At 37.7% G+C, this 24935-nt stretch overlaps 2 protein-coding genes across 4 annotated transcripts; one reads left to right on the forward strand and one right to left on the reverse strand.

The window, feature by feature from the left end:
* The first annotated feature begins 771 nt into the window (after positions 1 to 771).
* On the forward strand, positions 772 to 5086 carry LOC131331085 (uncharacterized). Of its 3 annotated transcripts, none has more exons than XM_058365025.1 (3): positions 772 to 1493; positions 1593 to 1634; positions 1724 to 2135. In XM_058365025.1, exons 1-3 carry the CDS (start codon positions 1211 to 1213, stop codon positions 1750 to 1752), a joined length of 354 nt encoding a protein of 117 aa, XP_058221008.1. In that variant the 5' UTR covers positions 772 to 1210; the 3' UTR covers positions 1753 to 2135. The 3 variants fall into 3 exon arrangements, with proteins under 3 accessions (XP_058221008.1, XP_058221082.1, XP_058220930.1); XM_058365099.1 differs by lacking the exon at positions 1724 to 2135 and adding an exon at positions 2877 to 5086 and having other exon boundaries at positions 773 to 1493; XM_058364947.1 differs by having other exon boundaries at positions 778 to 1493; positions 1593 to 2135.
* A 6655-nt stretch (positions 5087 to 11741) lies between these two features.
* Positions 11742 to 13094, reverse strand: LOC131331280 (uncharacterized). The gene has a single exon (XM_058365191.1). It carries the CDS (start codon positions 12841 to 12843, stop codon positions 11926 to 11928), a length of 918 nt encoding a protein of 305 aa, XP_058221174.1. The 5' UTR covers positions 12844 to 13094; the 3' UTR covers positions 11742 to 11925.
* Positions 13095 to 24935: the final 11841 nt, after the last annotated feature.

The following is a 24935-nucleotide window of genomic DNA, read 5'->3' on the forward strand; positions in this document are numbered from 1 at the left end:
TCAATGTGTCTAGGCTCCTCGGCACCCTGGCTCCTCAATGTGCCTTGCGGGCATATGTATGTATGAATCCTTTTTTCTAACTAAGCTAAATAGAGAATCATGCCTCTTTGTACAATTGTATTTTGGTCGACGTCACTTTTTTTTTTTTGAGAAAAAGTAAAAAAAAAATAGAAACTGATTTCAGCAAATAGAAAAGAAGCAGTGTTATCTAACAGAGCCAAAATGTTGAACAAATTGTGTAGGCTACTCTTCCGTGCGCTCAGTTTAATGGGCCAAAATGAAAGGCCTCAAAGTCCAACTCACTCACCGACCCAAAACCAAGCCCAGAAATATTCTCTGCCTTTTGACCCTCTCCCATCCTCCCACTATCAAACTCTCATGACATCTTTGATCTTTCCCAGTATGTCACAACCCGTACCGGATTAATGCTTGCAAGATTTGATTATCTCTTCAAACGGAGCGAAAGTTTTAATTGGGACCCCTGCAAGTGAGCGGTGGGATGGTTATGAATGAGTTGTTGGACTTTTTCACATTGATGATTGTCGAGTTCTATGTAATTGTGCATGATATTTGTACATCTGTCCAACAAATTTAGAAAATCAAACTAAAGACGATAAATTTTCTTTTGATTTGCTTCACCTAATCCAACACTCTAGGTGATTTAAAAGAGTAATATCATCCTCAATCACGGCCTGGAGGCCCATGCCAACAGCCTTGTCTGCCACTTAGAATTTTCTCAAATGATAGTTGAGAATCTCTAAGATTGCTTTGCCTTTTCCACTTTCAAGCTGATAATTTAGACAAATGGAGTAACTTGTGAGAGGTAGTGGTCTGCTGCGTCTGCAACTTTCATAGGTCAGAAAGCAGAGAAAAAAACCCAAGAAAAAATGGCTAGAAGAAGACACAGAAAAACAGTCACCAATGGGAAAAACCACAAGAAATAAAAATTCCTTTGAGAAAAGTGGTTTCAAGGAATTGGAAGTCCACTGGAGAATGAGAATTTCAAAAGGGGGGAACTTTTTTAGATATGGAAAGTAAAATTCTTCAATTGGGTACCCAGTAAAAGATAACACCAGAAGAAAACTAAATATATGGATAAAAAGCAAATTCTCTCTTTACTACCTTTTCATCCTTCCATCCCTCTTCTCACACAAGCCACCACCCTTCTCTTCACAATTGAAAATCAAAACAAGCTAAGGAGAAGGAGAAAATGCACAGCTTTGAGAAACTAGTCCACCTTCTTTACCTTCTCATTCTCACACTCACCTTCTTCCCTTCATCAATAGCATATCCAAAAGATTTGAGTACCTTGCGCTATAATCGAGTGTACAGAAATTCGTCGGTAGTTGAAAAACTCGGAGAAGGATACGAGCTAGGTACAAGAATTTCTTACGATGTTCCGGACCATGTACCGAATATCTGTGATGAGTGTCAAAAGCCTAATGGAAACTGTGGAGTCGGATTGAGGTGCATTTGCCATCCTAGAGAGTGTAGTAAGTGCTCCTTTCCATACCAAAGTTGCAGTTTGATCTTTATTTCGTTTTTGGTCATTTTCTAGTGTAATATGTGTGGTGTGTGATATAATTTTGCAGAAAACCAGGTCACATCCAAGAGTGGGACTATTGACCCTTTTGGTAACATCCTCTTCTCCTTGCTTTCCTCCATTTTGGTGATTTTTATCTTCATGAGTACTTGAACTTTCACATGTTCAATTCCATGTAAGGCCCTCTTTACTCGTTGCAACTCTCATAGATGGAGCAACACAAGGCTTGAAGTTTTCATCAAGAGGGTTGATCCTTTTCAAAAGATGTATTTTGGTTTTATACTAGTGGAGACAATGAACTGTTATGCCAAAACTTCTGGTGACAGTTAGTTAGTAACATGAAGTAGTACACTTACTGCCATTAACACAAGCTTTACATTTGTATCAGCAGGGTTGCTCCTTTGTCTAATTGCTATCAGAAGTTCTTTTTAATTTCGTACTTGTATTGGAGACAATCAACAGGTGGACAAAAACTTACGCATATAGTAACGTTGAGTAGTGCAGTAATGTTACACTTACTGCAATACTATCTTACCATTGCTTAGTTACCACCTGGTGTGTTGCAATTATAGCCGTGGCAAAATTAATCTTACATGAGTTCCAGTACTCTGTCACATGGACTCGGGTACGGGTACGTGTCCAAGTATTGGATTCATCATTCATCTAATTTTAATACCAAGGATACAGTAACACGCAACAATATCTAAAATACGTTTTATATAGTTTTCGTTTGCCAGATTAAATGACGTTTGCTAGTTGTCTAAGACTCCATCATGCATATTATAGGAGTTCTATGCATAGCTCGTGAGGAATTCGAATCACAATCTATGCTTGCTTAGTTATTGTCCAACTAAACATGTCTAACACGGATCCCATATCCTTATTCTAATATCGAGCGACCAACAAGGGGACTTCATACTTGGGAGGATCCATATAACATAAGTTCCACTAATATTCAGGAGTTGTTCTGTCACTTCAGTTGTTTCAAAAAACGTATTAGTATAAGATGCTCATTAATTAAGTGAGATGATTCAGTCAAAGGCAATAAGAAGATTACCAAAAGACAATTTCATCCCATTTAATTTTAGCCAACAATGCCTTGTATTAGGATCCTCATATTCAAGATCTTTCAAATAAGTTTCACACCGCAATAAACAAAAGTTTAGACTCTCACCCCAAAAGTAAGTATATTGTGAAAACGTGGATAATAGAGGGAAAAGAAAATTTGTGCAAACCTTCTTTGTGATTACCATCTGAAAACAATAACATGAAGAAACCATTGTTATCTTCACTTTGCATATTGCAGCTTCAAAAAACTGTTTGGCTTATGCAGTAATCCACTCATGAGCCCTTTGAGATGTGACAATCGCAACTTCACGAATTTTAGTCATCACGAATTCAGATTTGGAAACTTTGATGTGAGCCCACGCTCTTCTAGTCTAGGTGAATTTGAGGTTGTTTTCATTATCATTGACGAAATTGGGCAAGCTGTGGATTCAACTGTAAAAGTGTAGAACCTTTGGAAATAAACATCTTCAGGAAGTAGACTCGGTTCCACAAGGATCCCATGATACAACTGCACTTGATGTTCAGAAACAGGCTGCTTTTTTGAGCAAATGCAATGATCAACTGGTTTTCTTCATCCTGATTGCACGATTCTGTTGAAGAGCTCAAGGTGCCCTTGCTCTATGTCTGCAATTTTGCTCCATTTTTTCTTGCCATATGACAAAAACAGTTAACGAGGAAAATTATGATATCTTATATTCTTCAACCTTGGTCTGAAAAGAGTAAAAATTTCCTTTGAGCAGACATTCATGCCAATGGCTGCATATATTGATAACATGGGTGTTAGTGCTTAGTAATCAGAATATGCAATCAGATTGTGACTAAGAATTCCTTGAAGACAATCTCTTATTCGGAAAGGGGGAGGGGAATAGATAATCTCTCCTTTGCGTGGGTGATGGATCAGCTAAATATAAGTTCTATGAAATTCTAGTTGAGATGAGTTGCTAAGAGCATCTCGTATAGTTTTAGCCATATTGGCACGACCAAAGTTGAACTGTGGCCAGCAGCAGTGCCATTTCGAAATATTGCTTCGAAGAAGTCCAGACATGTTTTATGCACAACCAACATGTTAATTACAACTATAGAGCACAGCCATGCTCAGTAAGGTTGCGAAAATAGTTTTGGCAGGAGATTGGCCAACCACGGGAGATGCGGATAAGCTGAGTTTGATGACTTTGCCAGGCAATGTTTTTGCTTCTTTGAAATTTAACAGAACGGATTACCTCCAATAAAACTTTGATAGCCAGGCTGCCTACCGTATACACTAATTATGTCTGATAAAATGCTATCAACTATTGTGGGATCAGTCCCTAAGGAGAATTTGTCTTAGCTTTTAATGACTCCTGTTTATGGACGGTTGGATTGGTCAGTAGAAATTACTTGATTAGACGTAAGTGGCACAGACACCATGAGTTATAAAAAAAAGGGACAACCTAGAATGTATTTGTACACACCAAACATAAGTAAGGAAGAGAGGGGTCGGAATTTTAACAAGCAGTTGGTGATCATTATTAATTCTGCAGCACCATATTAAACAGGGGATCAAATTAGGAACATTAGGTATTTGCACCAAATTCAACAACCAATCAGATTTTCATGAATAACAAACCATGCTTGCAGTGACACTACACAAGTAAAGACCCAAAGGTCCCAAACGAAATATGAGCCTAAAAACCTATGGGTATGGCGCTAAAGAGAGAATTTCAAAGTGGAAGGCCAAAAGCACCCAATACAGACATGACACGACATAACATCACACACTGGACACCTAAGAAGCATGGATACAGATATGGACACGACACGATACGCACACGTGGATATGTCATTTCTTCATAAATTAGGACAGGGACACGTTGTGGACGCACTGAATAAAACGTATATTTTTGCATTGTAGTCTTGCAGCGGTATCTCACAAATTTATGTTGGAGATGAAAGTCATCATTTCTATCCAATGAAGATAAAACACACAAAATTATTGACGCGCTGAATAAAACGTAATATTTTTGCGTTGTAGTCTTGTAGAGATATCTTACGAATTTATGTTGGAGATGAAAATCATTATTTCTATCCAATGAAGATAAAACACACAATTTTCCCAAAAAAAAAAAAAAATTTACCCAAGAAAAGATAAAACACACAAAATTATTGCCTTTTCAAAGATACAAAACAATGATTGCTGCGCAAGTATTCTTTTCATCGATTGAAATTTTGAACTATGGACCAAGTTTTACACATCACAATTTCTGTCGTGTCCTCCACGTGTGCCTAGAGTGTTCCCAAATCTCAGTAAAACAAGTACTACAATTAGAAACTAGACACTTAATTTGGCGTGTTTGACGTGTGTCAAGGAGTGTCGTGTCCGTATCCGACAAGTGTTGGACTTGGATACTTGAGGCCGATAGACGTGTCCATGCATCTTAGTTGGACATGGGTGCGGCTTGACTTGACAGGTATAATTTTTGTTTTTTATCAGGAAAGAAGACATACAGCTTTAGGATGCATTGAATAGTATGTCTGTTTGAGTGTATGTGTATATTAATCCTTAGAATAGGTGAAAACCTTATTTTGTTGCACTTATAACAGGGTTGCTCCTTTGTCTAATTACTGATCAGAAATTCTTTTTGAAAATAATATTCGTCTTGGAGACAATCAACAGGTGGGCACAAACTTCTGCATATAACGACATTTAGTTGTGCGGTAAGGTTACACTTACTACAATACTATCGTACACAAGTTCCAGTACTCTCTGTGACTCAGGCACGGATGTTGGGTATGCATCTAAGTATTGGACTGATCTAATTTTAGTGTCAAGGCTACAGGAACGCGCAAAAATATCTAAAAGCTCGTCTGGGGAGGGGATTTGAATAGATAATCACGCCTTTGTGTGGGTGATGGATCATCAACTAACCATAAGTTTGCGATAATCTTTCATGTTCTTTTCCTGTATGAAGCCAATCTCAGAATGATAACCAGTTTACAGAGGGAAAACTGCAGTTAAAGAAGGGAAAATGGATATCTTACATCTTTCAATGCATTCGAGTCCGTAAGGCATACTTGGATAGTTGACCGCATGTAAGATAGACTCATAATGCAGCTACCAATTAACAAATATTATGGCAATCTGAAGAACTTACAGATTAAAGAGTTGGTGGTATCCCTATTCAGATTGCTTTAATCAATTTTGCAGGATATAGTAGGGGAAACTACAACTATCATCAATTAGACTAAGAAACAGGCATCACCCCCAGTAAAAAACACTAGCTGAGGTGAGGTACTAAGAGGCCAACCCCTGGTTCTCCTATGAAATTCTAGTTGAGATGAGCTGAGCTAAGTGCATCTCGCGTAGTTTTAGCCATATTGGCAAGGACAAAGTTGAACTGTGGCCAGCAGCAGTGCCATTTCGAAGTATTGCTCCGACTGAAGTCCAGCCGTATTTTATGCACAACCAACATGTGAATTATAACTATAGAGCACAGCCATGCTCGGTGAGGCGGCAAAAATAGTTTTGGCAAGAGATTGGCCAACCGCAGGAGATGCGGAGAAGCTGAGTATGATGACTTTCCCAGGCAATTAATGTTTTTGCTTCTTTGAACACTAACACAACGGATTACGTCCTGCCTACCGTATACATAGATTATGTCCAACAAAATACTAACAACTTTTGTGGGGGCCAGTCCCTAAGGAGGATTTAAATGACTCATGCTTGTGGACGGTGGGATTGGTCCGTGGGAATTAGTTGATTAAACATAAGCAGCCCAAACACCATGAGTTATAAAAAAAAAAAGGACAACATAGCATGTGTTTGTAAACACCAAATATAAGCAAGGAAAAAGGTTCTACTGATATACATAAAACTGGAAAGATGGGACGGAATTTTAACAAGCAGTTGGTGAACAATAATTCTACAGCACCATATTAAACAGGGGATCAAATTAGGAACTTTTATTTTCTTTTTATGATGAAAGCTTTTCCATTTTCTTCAAATAATTCTCACAAGCAAAAGTAAAACCCGAAATCTGAATTTAATTTTTTTCCCCCCACTTTTATTTCTCGTTCTTGATATTTTTATCTTTCCTTCTACAATGTCATTATCCAAGCATATAGCATAAGTATTAAAAGCCAATAACCAAGCATATAGTTTACACTCTCCTTTTTTTATTTTTTTAAATGGTCTGTACTCTCTTTGAGAGTTCAAACTCCATGATAGTCAAAATGTGAGTATACCGTTCCATTTTAAATATCCCCTACAGGAATCCGTGCATTTTCAAACCCCTCAAAAATATATTTCTATATTTTTGTATATTTCTATATTTTTGTACCCCAAATTAAAGTATTCACTATTCACTACTTTAATTTGGCGTAAAAAATATATTTTCTTGGAGTTTGTAAATACACAAATTTCCGTAGAGGACATTTAAAAGGGGATAGAAAGAGTAATGATATCCCACATCGATTCATAATTGAAATACAATGACAAACCCCAAGACAATCATCACACTTGTTGTTGAGTACAAACTTAGACTAAACCAAACAAAGTAGAATATTATGCCATACTCAACTATTTGTTGCTTTTGTCAACTATGGGAAAAAGTCATTCAAGTCTGAAACACACTTGTTCGTTGAACGTTTGTTTTCTCAGTTGAAGAACAAAGCGTGTTGATGGAGTTAGGCAACTTTTAAAAAAAAGGAAAAAGTGTTTGATTCAGAATCAAACTTGGAGGCCTAGCTTCAAGACTTCCAAAAGTAAACAAGCACTAGTTAAAACCGATTTCAAATTCCCCTTTCATATTTAAAGAGAGAAGAAACTTTCCTCTCTCTGTTATGTTAAACTACAGGTGAACTTATATTTATTACTCCCTAGTCCCAGAACTTTGTAATGACCGGACGTCTAGGACCAGCTTGAACGCATCTCGACTAATTCCGGGATCTTAAAGTTAACAACCTGACAAATCCCCAGTGATCATAAAAGGTTTGGAACATTTGGCCTTTCTGAATTCGACCTTGCGACGTCTTCAAAGACAAACCTCTCAGTTGCTGTCTCGGGTTAGTTTACTCGGCCAAATCTCATCGGGACAAGCCCTTTCATTTATTGATTGATGATTCCTCTCCTAACGATTCGAATCCGGACCATACCATTTTTTTGGTCTTGATTCCACTGTTAAACGTCCAAGCCGGGGCAGAAAAGTACTACTAGTTGTTACCAAATTAAAGAACACACCGTTTCTTTTACATGATTGAGGTTAGGTGGTCCTGAAATATCGGTTAGGCCACGTAGCAGATTAAATGGTACTCTACTATGGTAGTAGGTTTTCAACGAATCGAGACTAGCTCAGTTGATTAGGACTCTTACATCTCACTAGAAGGTCAGGAGTTCAAATTTCCCGACCTGCTTTATTCCCCTTGTATTTGTTTCCAGTTTGATATAATTCTAATACTTGTATTTTCCTACATACCTTCCAGTTTGATGTAATTCTAATACTTGTATTTTCCTACATACCCCTAGTAACCGGAGGAAAAAAAACAGGAAAAAAATTCTAACTGGAATCACACGGCATCAATCTTTGGTGAACAACTCATATATGAGGCAAAATTCATCCAAATGTCCTTGCTTGATCTAAATCAGGCCAAATCAGAAGAAATTTTTTGGGTCCTAATTATTCCTAATCGTACGTATGAAGGACTTAGTGGTATGGTTTTGGTCAACTTTTCCAATATATATATTCCACCATCGGACTAGTTAAAAAAAAAAAAACTAACTTTCATCAATGGTGTAATGGTGCAATGTCGTTTGAAATCGGTTGTTGAGTTTGATGAAGCGGCACAAATGACGACCATCGACTTGAGCCATTTTTACACCATTTCACTTGCTCTTATAACAGGGGTAAAAATCATAATAGTAATAATAATAATAACTTTATCGGAAATTATAATGCGATGGATCGATTTCGTTTCTTGTATGGGAATTCTTGGCATGTGCATCAGAAAAGGTAGTCGTTGCCACCACCAAAAATCAAATGTACGACTCCACTCCACTCCCAGACTAGAATATATATATATTTATTTATTTACTTGCGGATCAAAAATACTCCTGAAAAAAGACTAGACTGTTGATTCCATTGTTGTTTGTGGGCAAGTCTTGGTGGTGAATACTCACTACTATATATAGCACTGATCTTAATTGTAGTACTACTACTCCACTATACTAGGAGTATACTTTACGACAGTACGTACCAGGGCATTTTCAAATCTCAAGAGAAGACTTGACTGGAATTAATTAGCCAAGATTGATCCTGTGTGATAATGGAATTAATTAGTCCTCCATAAGTTACTGGGCCTAGCTAGCTACTTGAGTTGTTATATTTCCAGTTCTCTAGCTATCTGGAAATTCATAGCTAGCTCGGACGAACTAATTGCCAAACGATCTAAATATGTGACCAGACGATTGTTATGGCTCTCTCCCCAGTCCCCACACCCGTGGCAGTCCCAGTACTCCTCCGGGAAGGCCATCGAAAGTTGCCTTTAGAGTTCCGCGAGGGACGCTATCAAATGGTCGACTAGCTAGGAAACAAAGTAGGGTTCACACAATCGTACAATTTTGCGGTAACCTGCAATGGGGGTGACGAATAATGATAATTAGAACCATTCACCAATAAAAAGCTGCATTAAAAATTATGTTGTGACTAATTTAAGTCCTATTGTACCTCCGCCGTGGTTTCTCATCAAGCCGACCACTGGTTCTCCAACAAGTTTCCGGCGAAGTCCAACAAATTTTTTTTTAGATTTTTCTCTTTGTTAGGCCGATGGGGCCGTTTATGTTGTATCATGTTTACATCAATACAATTGTATTTTGATTGTGCCAAAAAAAAAAACCTCCTATTGAACAGAAAAAGGGTTTCTTTCATCTTCTTTTTTGGCTGAGTGAGCAGAAGAGGCTTTCAATTCAACTAGCTATAAATGAAAGGGGCTTGTGATTTAATGAGGAAAACAAAAACTGGTTTACTTTTATCTGTCCCATTACTACCCTCACCAATCACCAGCACACTTGACCTTAGGCAACAGGCCGAGAAAGGTATCCCTCACCAGCACACACTTTTTTTTTTACCCGGTTCCACAATTAAGGGTGTCGAGCTCAGGTTATGCGTACCTCGACGAATCCCTTTTCCAGTCCGATCAAAAATAGGTCATCTGCGCAGCGACTAGAGAATTCACAATAAAATACTCGTATTTTCTTGCGGCCTGATCCAAGATCGAACCTTGATTTACTATGTGAAAAGCAAATTTATCAACCAACCGGACTAACCTTTTCACACGCCAACGCACACTTTGGTCAAGCTGACCCCTCCTAACTTTGACAGCTGTGCTAAAAAAGATGCAACGTACTAAATTTTTCTGCTACATTTCCATTAAATGCTGGCCGGATTGATTTGGGGGGGGGGGGGGGCGCCCGGAATGGCTCTAACTGTGACCATAGATGAGCTAGCGTACTTGAGATGTCTCTGAAATCTAGATGAGGAACAAGGTTGGCAGAGCAAATTTAATCAATCTGCATATGTGAACTTCAGAAAATTTAAAGTGCTGCTGGTCCCTCTTTAATTAGTAGTGTGGACTCAGTTTTATATATATATATGTAGGAGTATACTATGAATGAAGAAAGTACAAATTTCAAGTTCAATGTTTTAATCTCTGGCAAAGCAATTGGAGGGAGGGACCGTCTCCTAGGCATACTTCTTCCCAAATTCGGTAAATGAAATACTAAGGCCTATTTTTTTAGTTTTTAATCAATTTTTTTTTTTTTGTAAAATATTGCTTCGTAATGACGAGAGAAATCTAAAAGATAAAAAATTACGATTGAAATCCAAATTTTTTAGTAAAGACAAAAAAGAAGAAGCCACTTTCTTTATTTAGTCAAAAGAGATAGACTTATTTACAGAGGCGTTGTAAACAGGCTGTTCACAGAGCCGTGCGATCTAGGCCATCCGTTTCGGCTTTGGACGGTCCGGATTCTAATGGAAAATTTTCATTAGAATTCGGACCGTCCAAAACACTTTGGACGTTCAAGATTCACCTTTGTAAATAACTATTCAAGAAAAGCTCAGTGAAAAAGCTTTTCTCTAGCCAAAATAGACCTAAATTGTTTCCTTTTGCTTTTATATTATGTAAGTTTCGGATTATCTTCAAAAATATTTCTGATAATACGAAGAATATTTTGAAAATCGTATCTGTTGGAACATATTGCATTTTGGAACGGACTATAATCAAATCGTACTAGATTTTCTCTTTGAGAAGAGTAATTTACAGCTAATGTGTCCATTTTCATCTTTTTTTTCCTTTTTTAGTGTCCATGATCCATCGTCATGTCATCAACCTAATGTTCAATTTCATCGACGATCTCGACAAAACTATGACACTAAAGATTCAAATTATCCTCGTTCACTCTCTTTCGGAAGATCGAATAAGTTACCTGGTCAATCATGTTCTTATCGTCGTCTGATTAATCCAACTTTTTTTTTTGAATTAAAAGTAATTTAAAAATAACTAACTTAAAAAATACTGTAAAAAATCCCAGCAGAACGTGCCTAATTTGTGCATGGTACAAAACTAGGATCGAGAATAAAGATTCCGACAATCACAGTGGATTGGGGACGCCTTGCGAGCCCATAGTCTCCAGTTGGATCCCAGGGATGGATTTGGCCATTCCTATCAAATAACAGAGCAAACCACAATTAAACAAAAAGCTGTTCGGATCCTCGCTTACCGGTCCCCAAAAAAACAAACGAAACTGTTCTCATCATTATCAGGAGATTCCCATCTACTCCATTTTTTGTCCTTTTAAGGCATAGGCTGATAGGCCAATTTTTTTTCCCCCTGAAATCTTTCGGAATGACCAAAAGAAAATGTGGCAAAATTTCATTCAACTCTCTATCAAGAAATACAAAAAGTTCATATGGGTATGGTCAATTTTTACCTTTTGCCACAAAAAATCCATGAAAATTAGTCCTTTCTTTCAGCCATTTACTAAGCACTTGGAAATCAGTTAGTTGCCATCAATTGAGAGAGAGAGAGAGAGAGAGAGAGAGAGAGAGAGAGAACCATCAATTCTTTTTTGTTTTGATCCGCAAAGAGAACCATCAAATTGACTGATAAAAAACTTCCCATCTTTGAAAGCGAAAATAGAATCTACAATCCAAGTTTTTTTTTTCCCCTTCACTAATAATCATACTAATAAAGAATCATCTATTTTCCTTTGAGGACTAACCAAAAAACCAAATTACGGAAAATTCATACAATCCATAAAAGAGTAGAAGAAGAAGGACTAATCAAGGGCTCTTACATGCATAAATCACCAAAGAAAACTCCATCTTCTCCTTCTCCTGCATCTCCTTCCTCCCCACTTTCTCCTCCAACCACAGCCTACTCTCCGTCCCGCTCCTCCTCCTGAACATGAACACCCCGAACCCCGCCGCTCCGCCACCGCTGCCGAAAAACCAGTCATGAACGTCCCACATCATGTCCACCAGCAACCCGTCCACAAAAACCATCTGGTTCCCTCTAAAATTCCACTGCAGCCTCTTCACTTTCACCACCGTCTTCTTATCGACGCAAACCGATAACACCGGACCCTTCGAACCCTCCGTTTGATCATTCTCTCCGCCACAGTGTATCAAAACATCGTGCAAAACCCCACCCTCGCAGAACCTTGCCTTGGTCACGTAAAGGGTATTTCCGGAAAAGTACTCTCGCCGCGAAACTAACGAGGTTTTCGCCGATACAACGTCTTTGGATATGTCAGTTTTGTTACCGAGAGCCAAGGCCAGTTCCGAGTCCACGAGGATCGTTACGTGGAACCCGTCGGTGGGCTCGGGACCGGCATTGTACCTGGCGGCCGAGAGGTCCCAGGAGAGGTCAATTTTCGAGCTTTCGGCCTCGAGTTGCTTCGCGCCTTTCTTTTTCCGGAAGAGGCCGGAGCTGGTGTTGAGTTTGAAGGAAGTTTGAGGTGGGTTTGTGCCGAAGGTTATGGTTAGGCCTTGGGTGGTGTGGGTCCTTGTCCAGGTGACTGTGATGAGGAGGTGTTTTTGGTTTGAAATTAGGGTGGTTTTGTATAGGCAGGAGACGGAGGTTTGGGTTGATGGTGTGAGGCTTGGAGAGATCCATGAGTGGGTTGAGGAGGTCGAGCAGGAAGCGTGATCGGATACTTGAATTGCGTATTCGCCGATGCAGGAGGCTATTTGTCTCATCGATGAGAGAGAGAGAGAGAGAGAGAGAGAGAGAGATGTGGGTTTTGGGGATATGGATGGATGTTTCGTTTGGCTTGGGGCTAGCTAGCCCGAGAAGAAAGGGAAGAAAAGGAGGGTGAATTTGAAGGGATAAATTTTGTATGGAGGAAAAACAGAGGAAGGTGAGCGAGGGCAGGGGGAAATGAAATCCAGGTTACTGACAAGTTTATGAAATCGTTGGGATTCTCTCGGACCTTCAAATTTTGACAGAAACGTTGAATCTCTAATTGGTTTTTTTGGACTATTTATTGATAGTTCAACTGAGATGGGAGTATTAAATAGTGGACTACTAACTGAAAGGGAATACCATAAATTAATACTATGTATACAGGCTTGTTCGATTTCCCAATTAGAGAGGGGGGATTAAGGCTTTTCGGAATATATGGTACAGTATTTTATTTTTTTGGGTAATGAACGCGAGAACTAATATTAATCAGAAATAATAAGTCTGGGGTATTTAACCCTTATAATGTCTTTTTGCAATTGAAAAAACACCCCAATCGGTGCAACATGGAAAAAGATAAAACTTAAAGCATGATTAGGAGCTTCTTTGGCGAGGACTTCTGCACATTTGTTTTCCTCCCGATAAACATGGCTAACCATCACAGAAGGGAGCTTCTCCTGAAGATACCTGCATTGCGAAATTAAATTGCTCAATGGGTGAAAAGCTGGTTTATCCCTTAAGTTCGAAATTAATATTTGGAACTGGATCCTCTCTCTGTAGTTCATGAAATGGATTGAACAATCCATCCAGTTTTGGTCCTTTTCGGGTCCTTTACAGGTTCACTTTCATTATCTGAATCGTTCGTTTAAAAATCTCGTCAAGAACATTGATCACACCAAAAATCAAGTTGATCGAATATCGGTTGACAGTTGATATGGTTTCGAAAAGCATTTATCTTGAAAAAAAGAGTTTGCAACACCAGGTCAAACCCATTTAACTCGTAATAAGTTAGTTGAATTACTATCCAATCAACTTGAGTTTTTGGCATGATCAATTTTCAGGGCGAAATCTAAATGTGAACAATTTCGATTATCAAAATTGGCCCGATATGGGCTGAAAAACTGGACGAGAGGAGCTGATCCCTTGGTATTTCTTTAAGTGAATTAATGCATGCGTTGCGAAACTATAATACACTTCGGTAGGAAACATCGAGATCGTCGAGCATAAAATATACCCTATCCAATTGATCAGACATCCGTACCCTTATGGCCGAAGGACATAGGTATCCAGATAATGCATGGTTCAAATGATTCAAGAATAAATGTCAAATTAAATTGTTTTTAAACTAATAATGTTTTTAGCAAACTCTGTGAAATGAAAAATTTAAATCTTCATGATGATATCTCAAAGAGTCATATCGAGACACACTAAAATTTCTTAGTGCTTTGGGTGCAATATATAGGCACGCACATTTTTTATTTTTATTATTACTCCGTATTATTTTTTTTTGGGGGGGAGGGGGGGAGGTTGGCAAAGAGACGTGTTCCTCACATCGTTAACTTTGATATCACATTTCCACTCCTTTCAGAAAATAATGCCCGTCAAATGTGAGTACTTGTATAAAATAAAAGACGCAAAGTCTATACATGAATATATTGATACGTGAAATATATGTCGACAATAGAGATATTGACACATGCACGTACAAGTTTAAAAGTTAGCACGACACAGAACGACATGACGCACATAGTAAGTAGGCTAGATTGGGCCGTCATTTTAGAACACCTGACAGTAGAACGACATTGACATGATTATGGCACGATATGTTTTTAGGCCTAGCAGCCACACAATTTTTATTTGATTTATCATTAATCGGCTCATTTAGTTGATTCTTGTCAAACTTGACAAGATAAAATTGAATGAGCCGATCAAGTCCTCGTCGATATCCAAATGAGTTAATTTTTTACGGGAACTCTTAAAAACATGTTTTAAAAAATTTGAACGGCTCCGATTATTTGTGTGGAGCTCCGAAAAATGTATTGTCAAAAGTATTGTCAAATGTATTGTCTCTAGAACCGGCCTATATATATATAAGTTGCGTTTTCTTATAATAAAATTAAAAAAGAAAAGAAGATAAGCAGCTGACGTGGAAACTGGTCATGTGTGTAGTGTTGACCCCACATATTGAAACCAGTCTGTTGACCTGACCCACCTACTCCTATGAATGATTAAAAGCAACTGAAAAATAATAGTATGTGAGGGACAGACTTTTCTTTTAGATATCCCTCTTTTAATACAAGTATTTTACTCATGATTTTTTTAACTTCATCTCTCCTTTTATTTTTATGAATTTCTTTTCTGCCCATATATTAGTGTGTTCTCCTTCGACAAAGAACAACACACTATAACTCATTTAACTCATCTCCGTTTGTGACTTAGTTTGTTCTTTGTCGAAGCCAAAAACTTGGTAATGCCTGTACGTCTAAAATTAAAGCTCCTCTAATGTCTTCCAAAGCTTTTTGCCAAAGTTGTAGGATTGTTTTCTCTAGCTCAATTAGTCTTTTCTTTTTTTGGGTTTTTTTTTCCTACCTCTTTCAATCAAGATATATGGCATCCGTCCGTAGTTCTAGAATTTCAAATTCTTTGAAAAAAGCATAACAAATAACGTTTTCATGTTGAAGCGCGATTTCCGGTTTTTAGAATATTTATTACAACATTGTAGAATACCAAATTTTGGCTTCAATTATTGCCATTACACAGCATCGATCAAACACTGAAAATTAATAATCCTAGCTTTTTTTCCCTTGCCTAAATGTACATTGATTTATATAAAACAAATTGTGATAAATGGTTACAGTTGAGAGAGAAGGAACATTAAATTAAATTTATATTTTAAGAGCATTCATGTACCTCATGAATTAATGTCCCCTCTCACCCACAACAGATAATCTTTCCATTCTATATTCCATAGAATATTAATTACTATTAATATAGAGGAAGCATTAATACATATAAGGACTAAAGCTACATAAAGAAATTAAAAAGTAACAAAATAAACAATAATATTTGATGACAAAAGGATATGATTTAAGCTTTATAAAGCTGGAAAGATAAAGTTTTGTGACGTAGAATAGACAGTGTGTGCAGGTGTAATGGTTTTTTTTTTTTTTGTGTAATGCAAGGTGTGTCCTGAATCAACTTGCGCACACCTCAGACTAATCTCTACAGCCCCTCCCACGGCGGTTTCACACGCTTGCAAGGTGTGTCCTAAATCAACTTGCGCACACCTCAGACTAATCTCTACAGCCCCTCCCACGGCGGTTTCACACGCTTACTTGTGGTAGTAATTAAGTTGGCAAGGAGAATCGAACCTGAGACCTTACGATGAAACAAACATTACAATAATGACACTTTTAATTATAAGGAGAAAAAGAAATGTTTGAGTGAGAAAATGATAAAGGATGCGGAATCTGTCACGTACAGAATAATAAATAAAATGTTTTTGATAGAATAATAAATCAAACTGATCAATGAGAGCATTGCGGTCAGACGAGGGGTGCACACCTTTGGGGTATGTAGCCCATATGGTCCGGCCTTGGGGTATGTCCGGAGCACGAGTTTGAGCATGAAATAAAATCCGTGAGTGCAAGAATTAAGAGTGAGAGCACGCGACATTTTAAAAAATTATGTAACTAAGATTTTGACGAAGTAGAAACTATGTCAGAAAAGTAAAAATGCTTGTCAATTTCATATTGAGATCATATATATTTTTTTTTTTTGCCAAAGATTGTTTCAAAGAATTTTGAAAACTAGTTTTGGGACATGTTTGGACGTCATTAATTATGCAATTTTGGATTGTGGCTGTTTGGCCACAAGTCTCGAAATGATTTCTACAGGAAAATAGAGAATTCAAAAAATCACCGCAGATGAGATTTCCAGATTCCCGTCATACATTCATAATCACTAGTCTTATGCAAAATATTATTCTGCACAGAACAGATTATCCAAATTCTTTTACAAGTTCTCGGTATAATTGAAAAAACAATAGTCTATGAATCAGAAGTAATTCAACCTCTTTAAAAAGTCAGCTCCCAAACAAGCCCTTTCGTGCCTCTAAAAAATTAAATTCTTTTGACTTTTGGGTCTTTTTCGATTTTAATCTGTATTTTTATACTTTTCTGATTCTTCTTGTCGAGACGACAAATATGGTGTAAAAATTTGACCTGAGAAAGCAACCCAAAAGCCCGTGTCAAAAAACTCCTGCAAAGTTAGGCTAGTGGTTAATTATTTCCGCAACTTGTTTTAGTGATCAACCGACACGAATGGTTGCCAAACATTAATTGGAAAACTAATTTTGCACGAACATGAAAATGATGTAAAAGTGATGGGTGTTTATGTACTCTCTCTCTCTCTCCGAAAAAACAAAAACCATAAAACTCGTAGCAATAAGGTTTTTATTTTTTAAGTACTTGTTTCCTGCTTTACACGCGAGACTAGTCATTCTCTCATAATATATTATCTTTAATTCAAAAAGTAAGTATTTATTTCTCTTAGCGGAATTAACGGGGCCTAATAAATCGCGGCTATTTAAACTAAATAAAGTTGGCAATTTTCCTACTCACACGTGAATTAAGTGTAGGGCTAAATTAATTTGGTATTTTCAATAAGGTTTGGTATCTTCATCAATTTTCTAAAATATATAATGACTTCACGTCTCTAACGGTACACACTGCTATACTAAAATAGGTTTAGCACACTAGAGTTTATGCCTTATTTGGTTGATGGAAAGATGGATTAATCCAAACTGTTTCTCATCCAATCATTATTTTAGACACATTAACACACACACAAAAAAAGAAAAGAAAAAAGTAGCCGTCAAGTACCTAAACCCCCCAAAAAACGTGAGGGCAAAAATCATAAATTAAAGGACAAGAAAATGGATTATTACATTAAACAAAATTATCCATTTTTTCTTGCTTTACCTAATAACAGGAAATTCTTACACACCCAAGAGACCAGAAACCATCCCGAGTTGACAATACACACACATGGTTATACCGGTGGGTCCGAGACTTGATACCATTTGGGTACGAACTTAGTTGGGATGATTTTATCTCACTGTGATTCCGTTTTGCTCTTGTCCCTCTTATTATTTTAATCGCTATAATTAATAAAATTCTTTTTCACCATTCAAAAAAAAACATGTGGGTCCAAGACAGAACCTATAAAAATGTTTGTATGAGAAATCAAAATTTATATTTCATGTACCTTGTGGAGTTTGAACTTCAAAAGGAGAAAATCAAGGGAATATTAGGAAACAGCTCAAGGATTGCAGATTTACAGTATTTTGGAACTTTTACCTAGAAAGTAAAGTGTGTGATGCAATCATTGACAGTCTCCCTCCGAGACGAGACATATAAGAGCGATTTAAGAAAAGGGATTCGATAAATGAGAGTACAAATTGAGATCAAAAAGGGAATATTTGATGTACAGAAGCTAGGAATTGTAGGGAAAAATCCCAAAAAAAAAATTAAGGAAAAATAACATAGGCGCAATAATAGAATTAAAGAGATACGAGAATTAATAAACTTGTGTAATAGCGAATTTCTATTACCATTCATAAGATAAAGAAATTCTAACGGAGTATAATTTTCTAAAACTCGAGGGGCCGGCACGTACTTTGTGACATATCCCTGCATATATCCATTTTTTTTTTATCCCCTAGGTTGATTATGTTTATAAATGGATGGTTACACATATATAAAAATATATATACGTACGTACAAAAGTAATAATTAATTAAAGAAAGTGTTTATTCTTGTGAATAAAGCAATGTTATGTAATTAACGCATGTTACAAATTTGAACAACAGGAAACATAGGACCCGGAATTTGTCCTCATAAAATTTGGATTATAAAACAGAGATTAGAAACTAATTAAGAACAATCAGTCATCAGGTAAATCATGCATTAATTCCAGCATGTAAATAAGGTGTCTCACATATTTTATACGTAAATATATATTTGAGATGATGAAAGGGTACAAATTAATTGAACATATAACACACACACACACACACACATATTTTATATATATATATATGACGTAACATATTTTTTATCGACACATAAATTTTTTGAAATGTTTTAACGTTGGCGTCACATAAATATCTTATGCTTTGGTGGAATGAATTATTTTCCCAATGCAAACAAAATGAGAGGAAAATGAACTTTACTTGGCTCTTTTCATCACATTTTACAAATTCAAAATCCAAACACATCGTAGATTTATTATCTTATCTAGTATTGGTTTATAGAAAGATCGATAGAGTAACAGGTAAATTAAAGAAGCATGAAACATTAGTTAATAGTAAATAATAAGCAGTTGAAAATTTGAACTCTGAGCTTTTTTTTAGTAAATATTCAGTGTCCCCTACTCTTCCATGCATGCATGTGCTTCATCGTGAGATTTTCACTTTCGTAGTACTAAAAGTTGGTTCAAAGTACTACTAGTAATTAAAAAGGATGCATCCAAACAAGACTTAAGTGACACTTAAAGCAAAGCCTAAACACGAATTAAGGAACAACAACTTCGATCCTGAATTCCTGATCCTGTTTCCATGCATGATTTTTTTAGTCATCATTAGTAAATGTCTTAGTCACCCACAAGATATTATTTATTGTCATTGTACATAATTATCTTTGTAACGGGTAAAAACCGCTTAAGAAAGATAACTCTCTTTCAGATCGCAACGCACGTGTCAGCCTCGCCGAAACCCTAAGACCTGCGTCCCAAAAGCACGGGTGTGCACACATTTGCCTCTCGTCGGCAAAGGTCCTCTGATGCCTAAGTTAGAACAAACACTAATTGAAAACCTTTAACACACGTAAGTATATTATCGAGCTAGTAGCAGCATACCTTTTCTCATTAGGTTTACCTCGCATTTATAGATTTCACGCGACTTGTCCCCCAAGCACCCGTGTTGCCCTAAATTTCCTATCTCGTATAGGAAACTTAACTTTCTGGGATTCTCTCCCCTTATCAGCCGAGGATCCTAATCTCGTTAGGATCCTTCTACTCATATAGAATTCTTTCCGTATAGTAACTCTACCACTGCCTTTTATGGCAAAATATCTTATTCCCTTATTCACAAGATTCCATTCATAGGATTCCCCCTTATCACGTAAGGAGCTAGCTCGATCCAGAACATTCTGGATTGTTCAGCCGCCCATCTCGTTGGTCGGCTTATTTCGGCTAATTCTATGTGATCGTACCCTTTGTTCGGCAATTAGGTTGAGCACCTTTTCCCTTTATTGTCTGCTTATAACTTTGCTCGGACTTACACACCTTCTCGTGGTATCGCGTGCTGCCACGTACTCCAACTCGAATGCTTTCTTTGTGGTGCTCCCATGCTCATCGCGTGGTCGGCTTTTATCACCTGTGTCGCAGCCCCATGTGGCCATATCCTACTCCACATGTGTTCTGGTGTATTTTCCTTTAACTCGGCGTCATCATTTCGCTTGAAGGTCCACGACCCGCCCAAAGCCCGCCCGGCCCGCTGGGCTTTTACCCGGACCGAGTCCGTAAAACGGGCAGGCTAGGGCCTATGAATTTTTACTCTGCTCGCCCATAGGCCCGGCCCGTGAGCCCGGCCGGCAGCCCGCCCAAAAGCCCACCAATGGGCCCGCCTATTAGCCCAAAATCCCACAAAACCCTTTCTTTTTTCCCTTGGTTTAGTTTTGCCCAAGGAAATTTAAGCCCGCCTGTTGGCCCGCCGGCCCGCCAATTGGGCTAGCCCGTGGGCCGGGCTTGAGCTTCAATTTATGGTAGGTAACCCGGCCCGTCCGACCCGCCAAAAAGAAAAAGCCCGGTCGGCCCGGCCCGTGGGCGGGCTTGGGCAGCGACTTGACGGGCCGGCCCCCACTACAATCTTACTTAATTCCTTGTTATAACATCATTTAGAATAGTACCCGGCTGTGCTGTGCTGCTAAATTTGACAAGTACTACATCCTCACGCGGCACGCCAGTTCCTAATACAATAGTACCATTTTAACTCGTGGCATGCAACGTTTGAATGAAATTTATCGTAACTCAACCAGACATGTAGGGGGAAACAGACCATTTTCCGCACGCCAGTTGCTGATAGTGGTTTTTTTCACTTTTAATAATATGGTAAAAGTTGTTTGGAAGTACTAGTCCTAGAAAAAAGAAATAAAGCTATTGGATATATATACGAAAAAATAAGGTGTTTAGATCGAGCACCTACACATATCGGATGCCGTTGATTCTCGCGTAAGCCCCACCGTTTTTATTTTTAGAATTTTTGGATGGCTCGGATCGACCGTTCGTTGGCCGGAGTTGGCCCGGAGCGGCTATCGATCCATTTTCGGTATGGTACCTGTCGGTACCAATACCACTGGATGCATGCAGCGAAACAAAACTTAAGTGACACTTAAAAGCAAAGCCTAAACATTAGTAACAAAACAACTACAACTACTAATTAATTCGATCCTGATCCTATTCTCATGATATTATTAGTTACTAGTCCATGTACGTCTTAGTCATCCCCAGCAGGAAACTTGATTAATGAAACAAAAACGTAATTAATATCTTACTATGATTGGGGGTAACAACATCGTTAATTAATTTAACTGGAAAACTAATGACATGACATCTCATCTACTAGTAGTATATATTGCATGTGCGATGTTACTTTCAAGAAAAGGAATTAATAATAGCAAATATCTCTCTCAATACAATACAATAAACAAAGAGCTAGCACATTAATCAATGCATTGTCGAAAGTCATGATCACAAATTAATCATTCAGCTTTGAGTGATCAGAACAAACTTTGTAAGTTCATAAATCGATCTGCAGTAGAGAGAGAGAGAGAGAGAGAGAGAGAGAGAGAGAGAGAGAGCTCTATTACCTTCTTTCTAGCTAGTTGTTGAGAGAGAGAGAGAGAGAGAGAGAGAGAGAGAGCTCTATTACCTTCTTTCTAGCTAGTGGTTGAAACATTGTTTTCATGTACATTATTTTGGACATGTTTCGGGTGCAATAGTTTTGTTGTGAAAATGACAGTTTAAATTCGATCTATGCGCTTACAGATAATGAGACCGGTATAGGAGTAATTATAATATTCGCCGGGACCAAGTAATTGGTTTGAATATCGGTAAGTACTATTCGAATTTCCTCTCTCAATACTCGGATTCATGTCTCTATAGTTGCTGATAAGTCTAACCTAATCTTTAGCGCCTCGAAAAATGCAAAGGAATGAGATCCTCTCCAATCATGCAAATGGATTGGACCGGTTCTGTTAAGCCTTTTTGGAGCCTTTTTAGGCCTTGCTTTAATAATCCAAATCGTTTATACTTTAGACCTCGTTGTGAACTATAACCTTGTCGAAAATCAAGTTAAGTGGATGTAGGGAGGTATTCCCGAGAACATACATTTTGTTGCCGAACACGTGATATTCGGGAGCACGTGGTAAGTATGACAGGACTTACCGCCGGGCAGTTTGGTGAACAACGATATGGACCAATGATATGGGAAGTCATAGCTATAAACTGACTGTTCGACAGTTAGAGACATTCCGATTACATCAGACCAAGTTATATGTGAAGTAGCTGGTCCAAAGCAGACTGTTCGGTTATAAAAACAGTCGAACAGATGAAGCAAGAACCAAGCACGTGATACGAGGGATCACGGGTTAAAAGCAATGTAAATGGTATGTGGGACCATATTTTGAATATAGACAGGACAGTCATCGTGCTAAACAAGTGTTCGGCAATATGGACCAGTGACATGAGAAGTCAATGGTCCAAGCCGTCTGTTCGGCCATGAGATGGCCGAGCAAAGAAAGAGCTCCAATCAAGAAATAGGAGCATAGGGAATACTCTGGAAGATTCCAAAGTAGTCATGTCCCGTAAAGGAATAAGATCCCGGAAATATAGGATCTAGTAAAGATACCCAATGAGAATGGGATGTTCAGCTCATTATGGAAAAGGATCCAAAGAGGACTCTTTTAATGAGCTGATAAAGGAAACGAGAATCCTTGATGTCCTGGGTTTCCTATACGAGTTGGGAATCCTATGGCAATAGGGATGCTTGGGCGCCAAGCATACGAATGTCTATATAAACAGAGTAAACCTAGAGGTAAAAGGTACGCAATACACTGTATTATTCGATATTCTCCTACTGATAATTAGGGTTTCTTTAGTACGAAATACTAACAAAGGCATCGGAGGGCCTTTGCCACGAGAGGCAAAGGTGCACTCACTCCTTGTCTGTTTTGCAGGATAAAGGTTTCGTTGACAAACTAGGGTTCCGGTCAAGAGGCACGTGAAGCCATTGCATTCTAGTGCTATTCAGAGCACTACTTGAATTTGTCCACCTACAGTGGATGTCATTTGGTATTATTATGAAACACATTTACCTTGAGCTAATGTGTTTTATAATCAGATCAACTTGATATTCATCAAGGTCATAATTCTCAACGAGATCTAAAATAGAAATGATTCGAATCATCAAGGGTCGAAAAAGGTCCTAAAAGGGCTGAACCGGACCGATCCAGTCCATATATGACTGGAGAAGAATATTTCATTTCTTTTGAAAACAATATTCCCCAACTAAGCAGGTGGAATAGGAACGGGAGGACAAACCATGTTCGGTTTGAATTTTGAGAGAGTCTTTTGAGAGTAATAAATGGAGAGAGATAGATAAAATTTATTGAAGACCATACTCAAGGGTTTTGAGAATCCAAAACGAAAAAAGGCACTTTCCCCTTGGAATTTTGTTACCCTTCTAAGTGGTGATCTTGGTGTTTAATATAGGGGTGAATATGGACCAGATTGGTTCAATTTTAAAGTAAACCAAAAAATAAATCACTACTTACGAATTATGAATTTGGAGAACCAAACAACCCACAAAAAGTATACAACCAAACCAATCCAAACCATTAGACTACGGTTCGGGTTCGGGTTCGAACACGGTTTACTTGAAACTAAAACATCATCTCCGTAAACTATTTAAACTACTCAAAATTGCGAAGATAACTAAGAATTGGTTTTCATTTATAGAGATACAAGAAAATTTAGGAATTAATTGAGTCGCGGATCAATATTCACTGAATGGAGCATTATATATCTGTATACCATGTGCTTTTGGTGTACCAAGATTATAGGAATGGATTATAGGAATTTATGCTAAATAACTTTGGTAGTAAATGAATACTGAATAGGATGGTATATTGAATAGATTATTAATTTAGGAAATTAGTTAACTATAACTCTCATATATACTTGGTATATCTAAATTAACGAAATTATACGGTTCAAATCGGTTTGGAACCGAAACCATTAACGTAAATCAACAGACCAAACCATTTAACGCGATTTTTATTTTTTTAAACCGGAATCAAACCACACTACTGAAAAATCTAACCAAACCATTCGGTTTGGCTTGGTTTGGACGGGAAATCCTCTATCAAGAGAATAGGGCTATCAGCATTGTCATCATATTATGAGCACAAAAAGTGTAACGAAATTCCCCGTACGTGTGTGTTGAACCAATTGATTTGATTTAGACTAATATCCCTAAGTGGGGGCGACATAGTGATGAGGTATACACGTGATTTGTCCCTTCAATTCGCTCGCTTCTTTTTAACAATAAATAATAAGTGGAGTAGTTTGTTTACAACCAACTAACATGTGCTGTGCAATGAAAGAGCATTTAATTAATTAACATCACTACTACATGAAATCAATGAATACTTTATCGATGTTAATTTTTAGGAATCAGGCTACATTTATGCCTATGGCTGATTTCCATTAACGTGGGATTTCAAGAAAGTCTTTGGATGAATAATCTAAACAAATTAAGTAACTTAGAATTTGATCTAATATTTAGGCCCGATTCCGGAACGATAAATAAGTACTTATTTTTTAAGAAGACAATTTGAAGTTCAAAAATCATGTGTTTACGCAAATAATTTTCCTATCACTATGGATCTTGTTTGATAGATTTCATTGAGATCTTTAATACGGTGCAAAAAAAATTGAAAAATTATTTTTCATTTATATTATTTTTGAATTTGAAAATGTGAAATAA

This window comes from Rhododendron vialii, chromosome 1a, assembly GCF_030253575.1.
Source record: "Rhododendron vialii isolate Sample 1 chromosome 1a, ASM3025357v1".
In the NCBI taxonomy this organism is placed as follows: domain Eukaryota; kingdom Viridiplantae; phylum Streptophyta; class Magnoliopsida; order Ericales; family Ericaceae; genus Rhododendron; species Rhododendron vialii.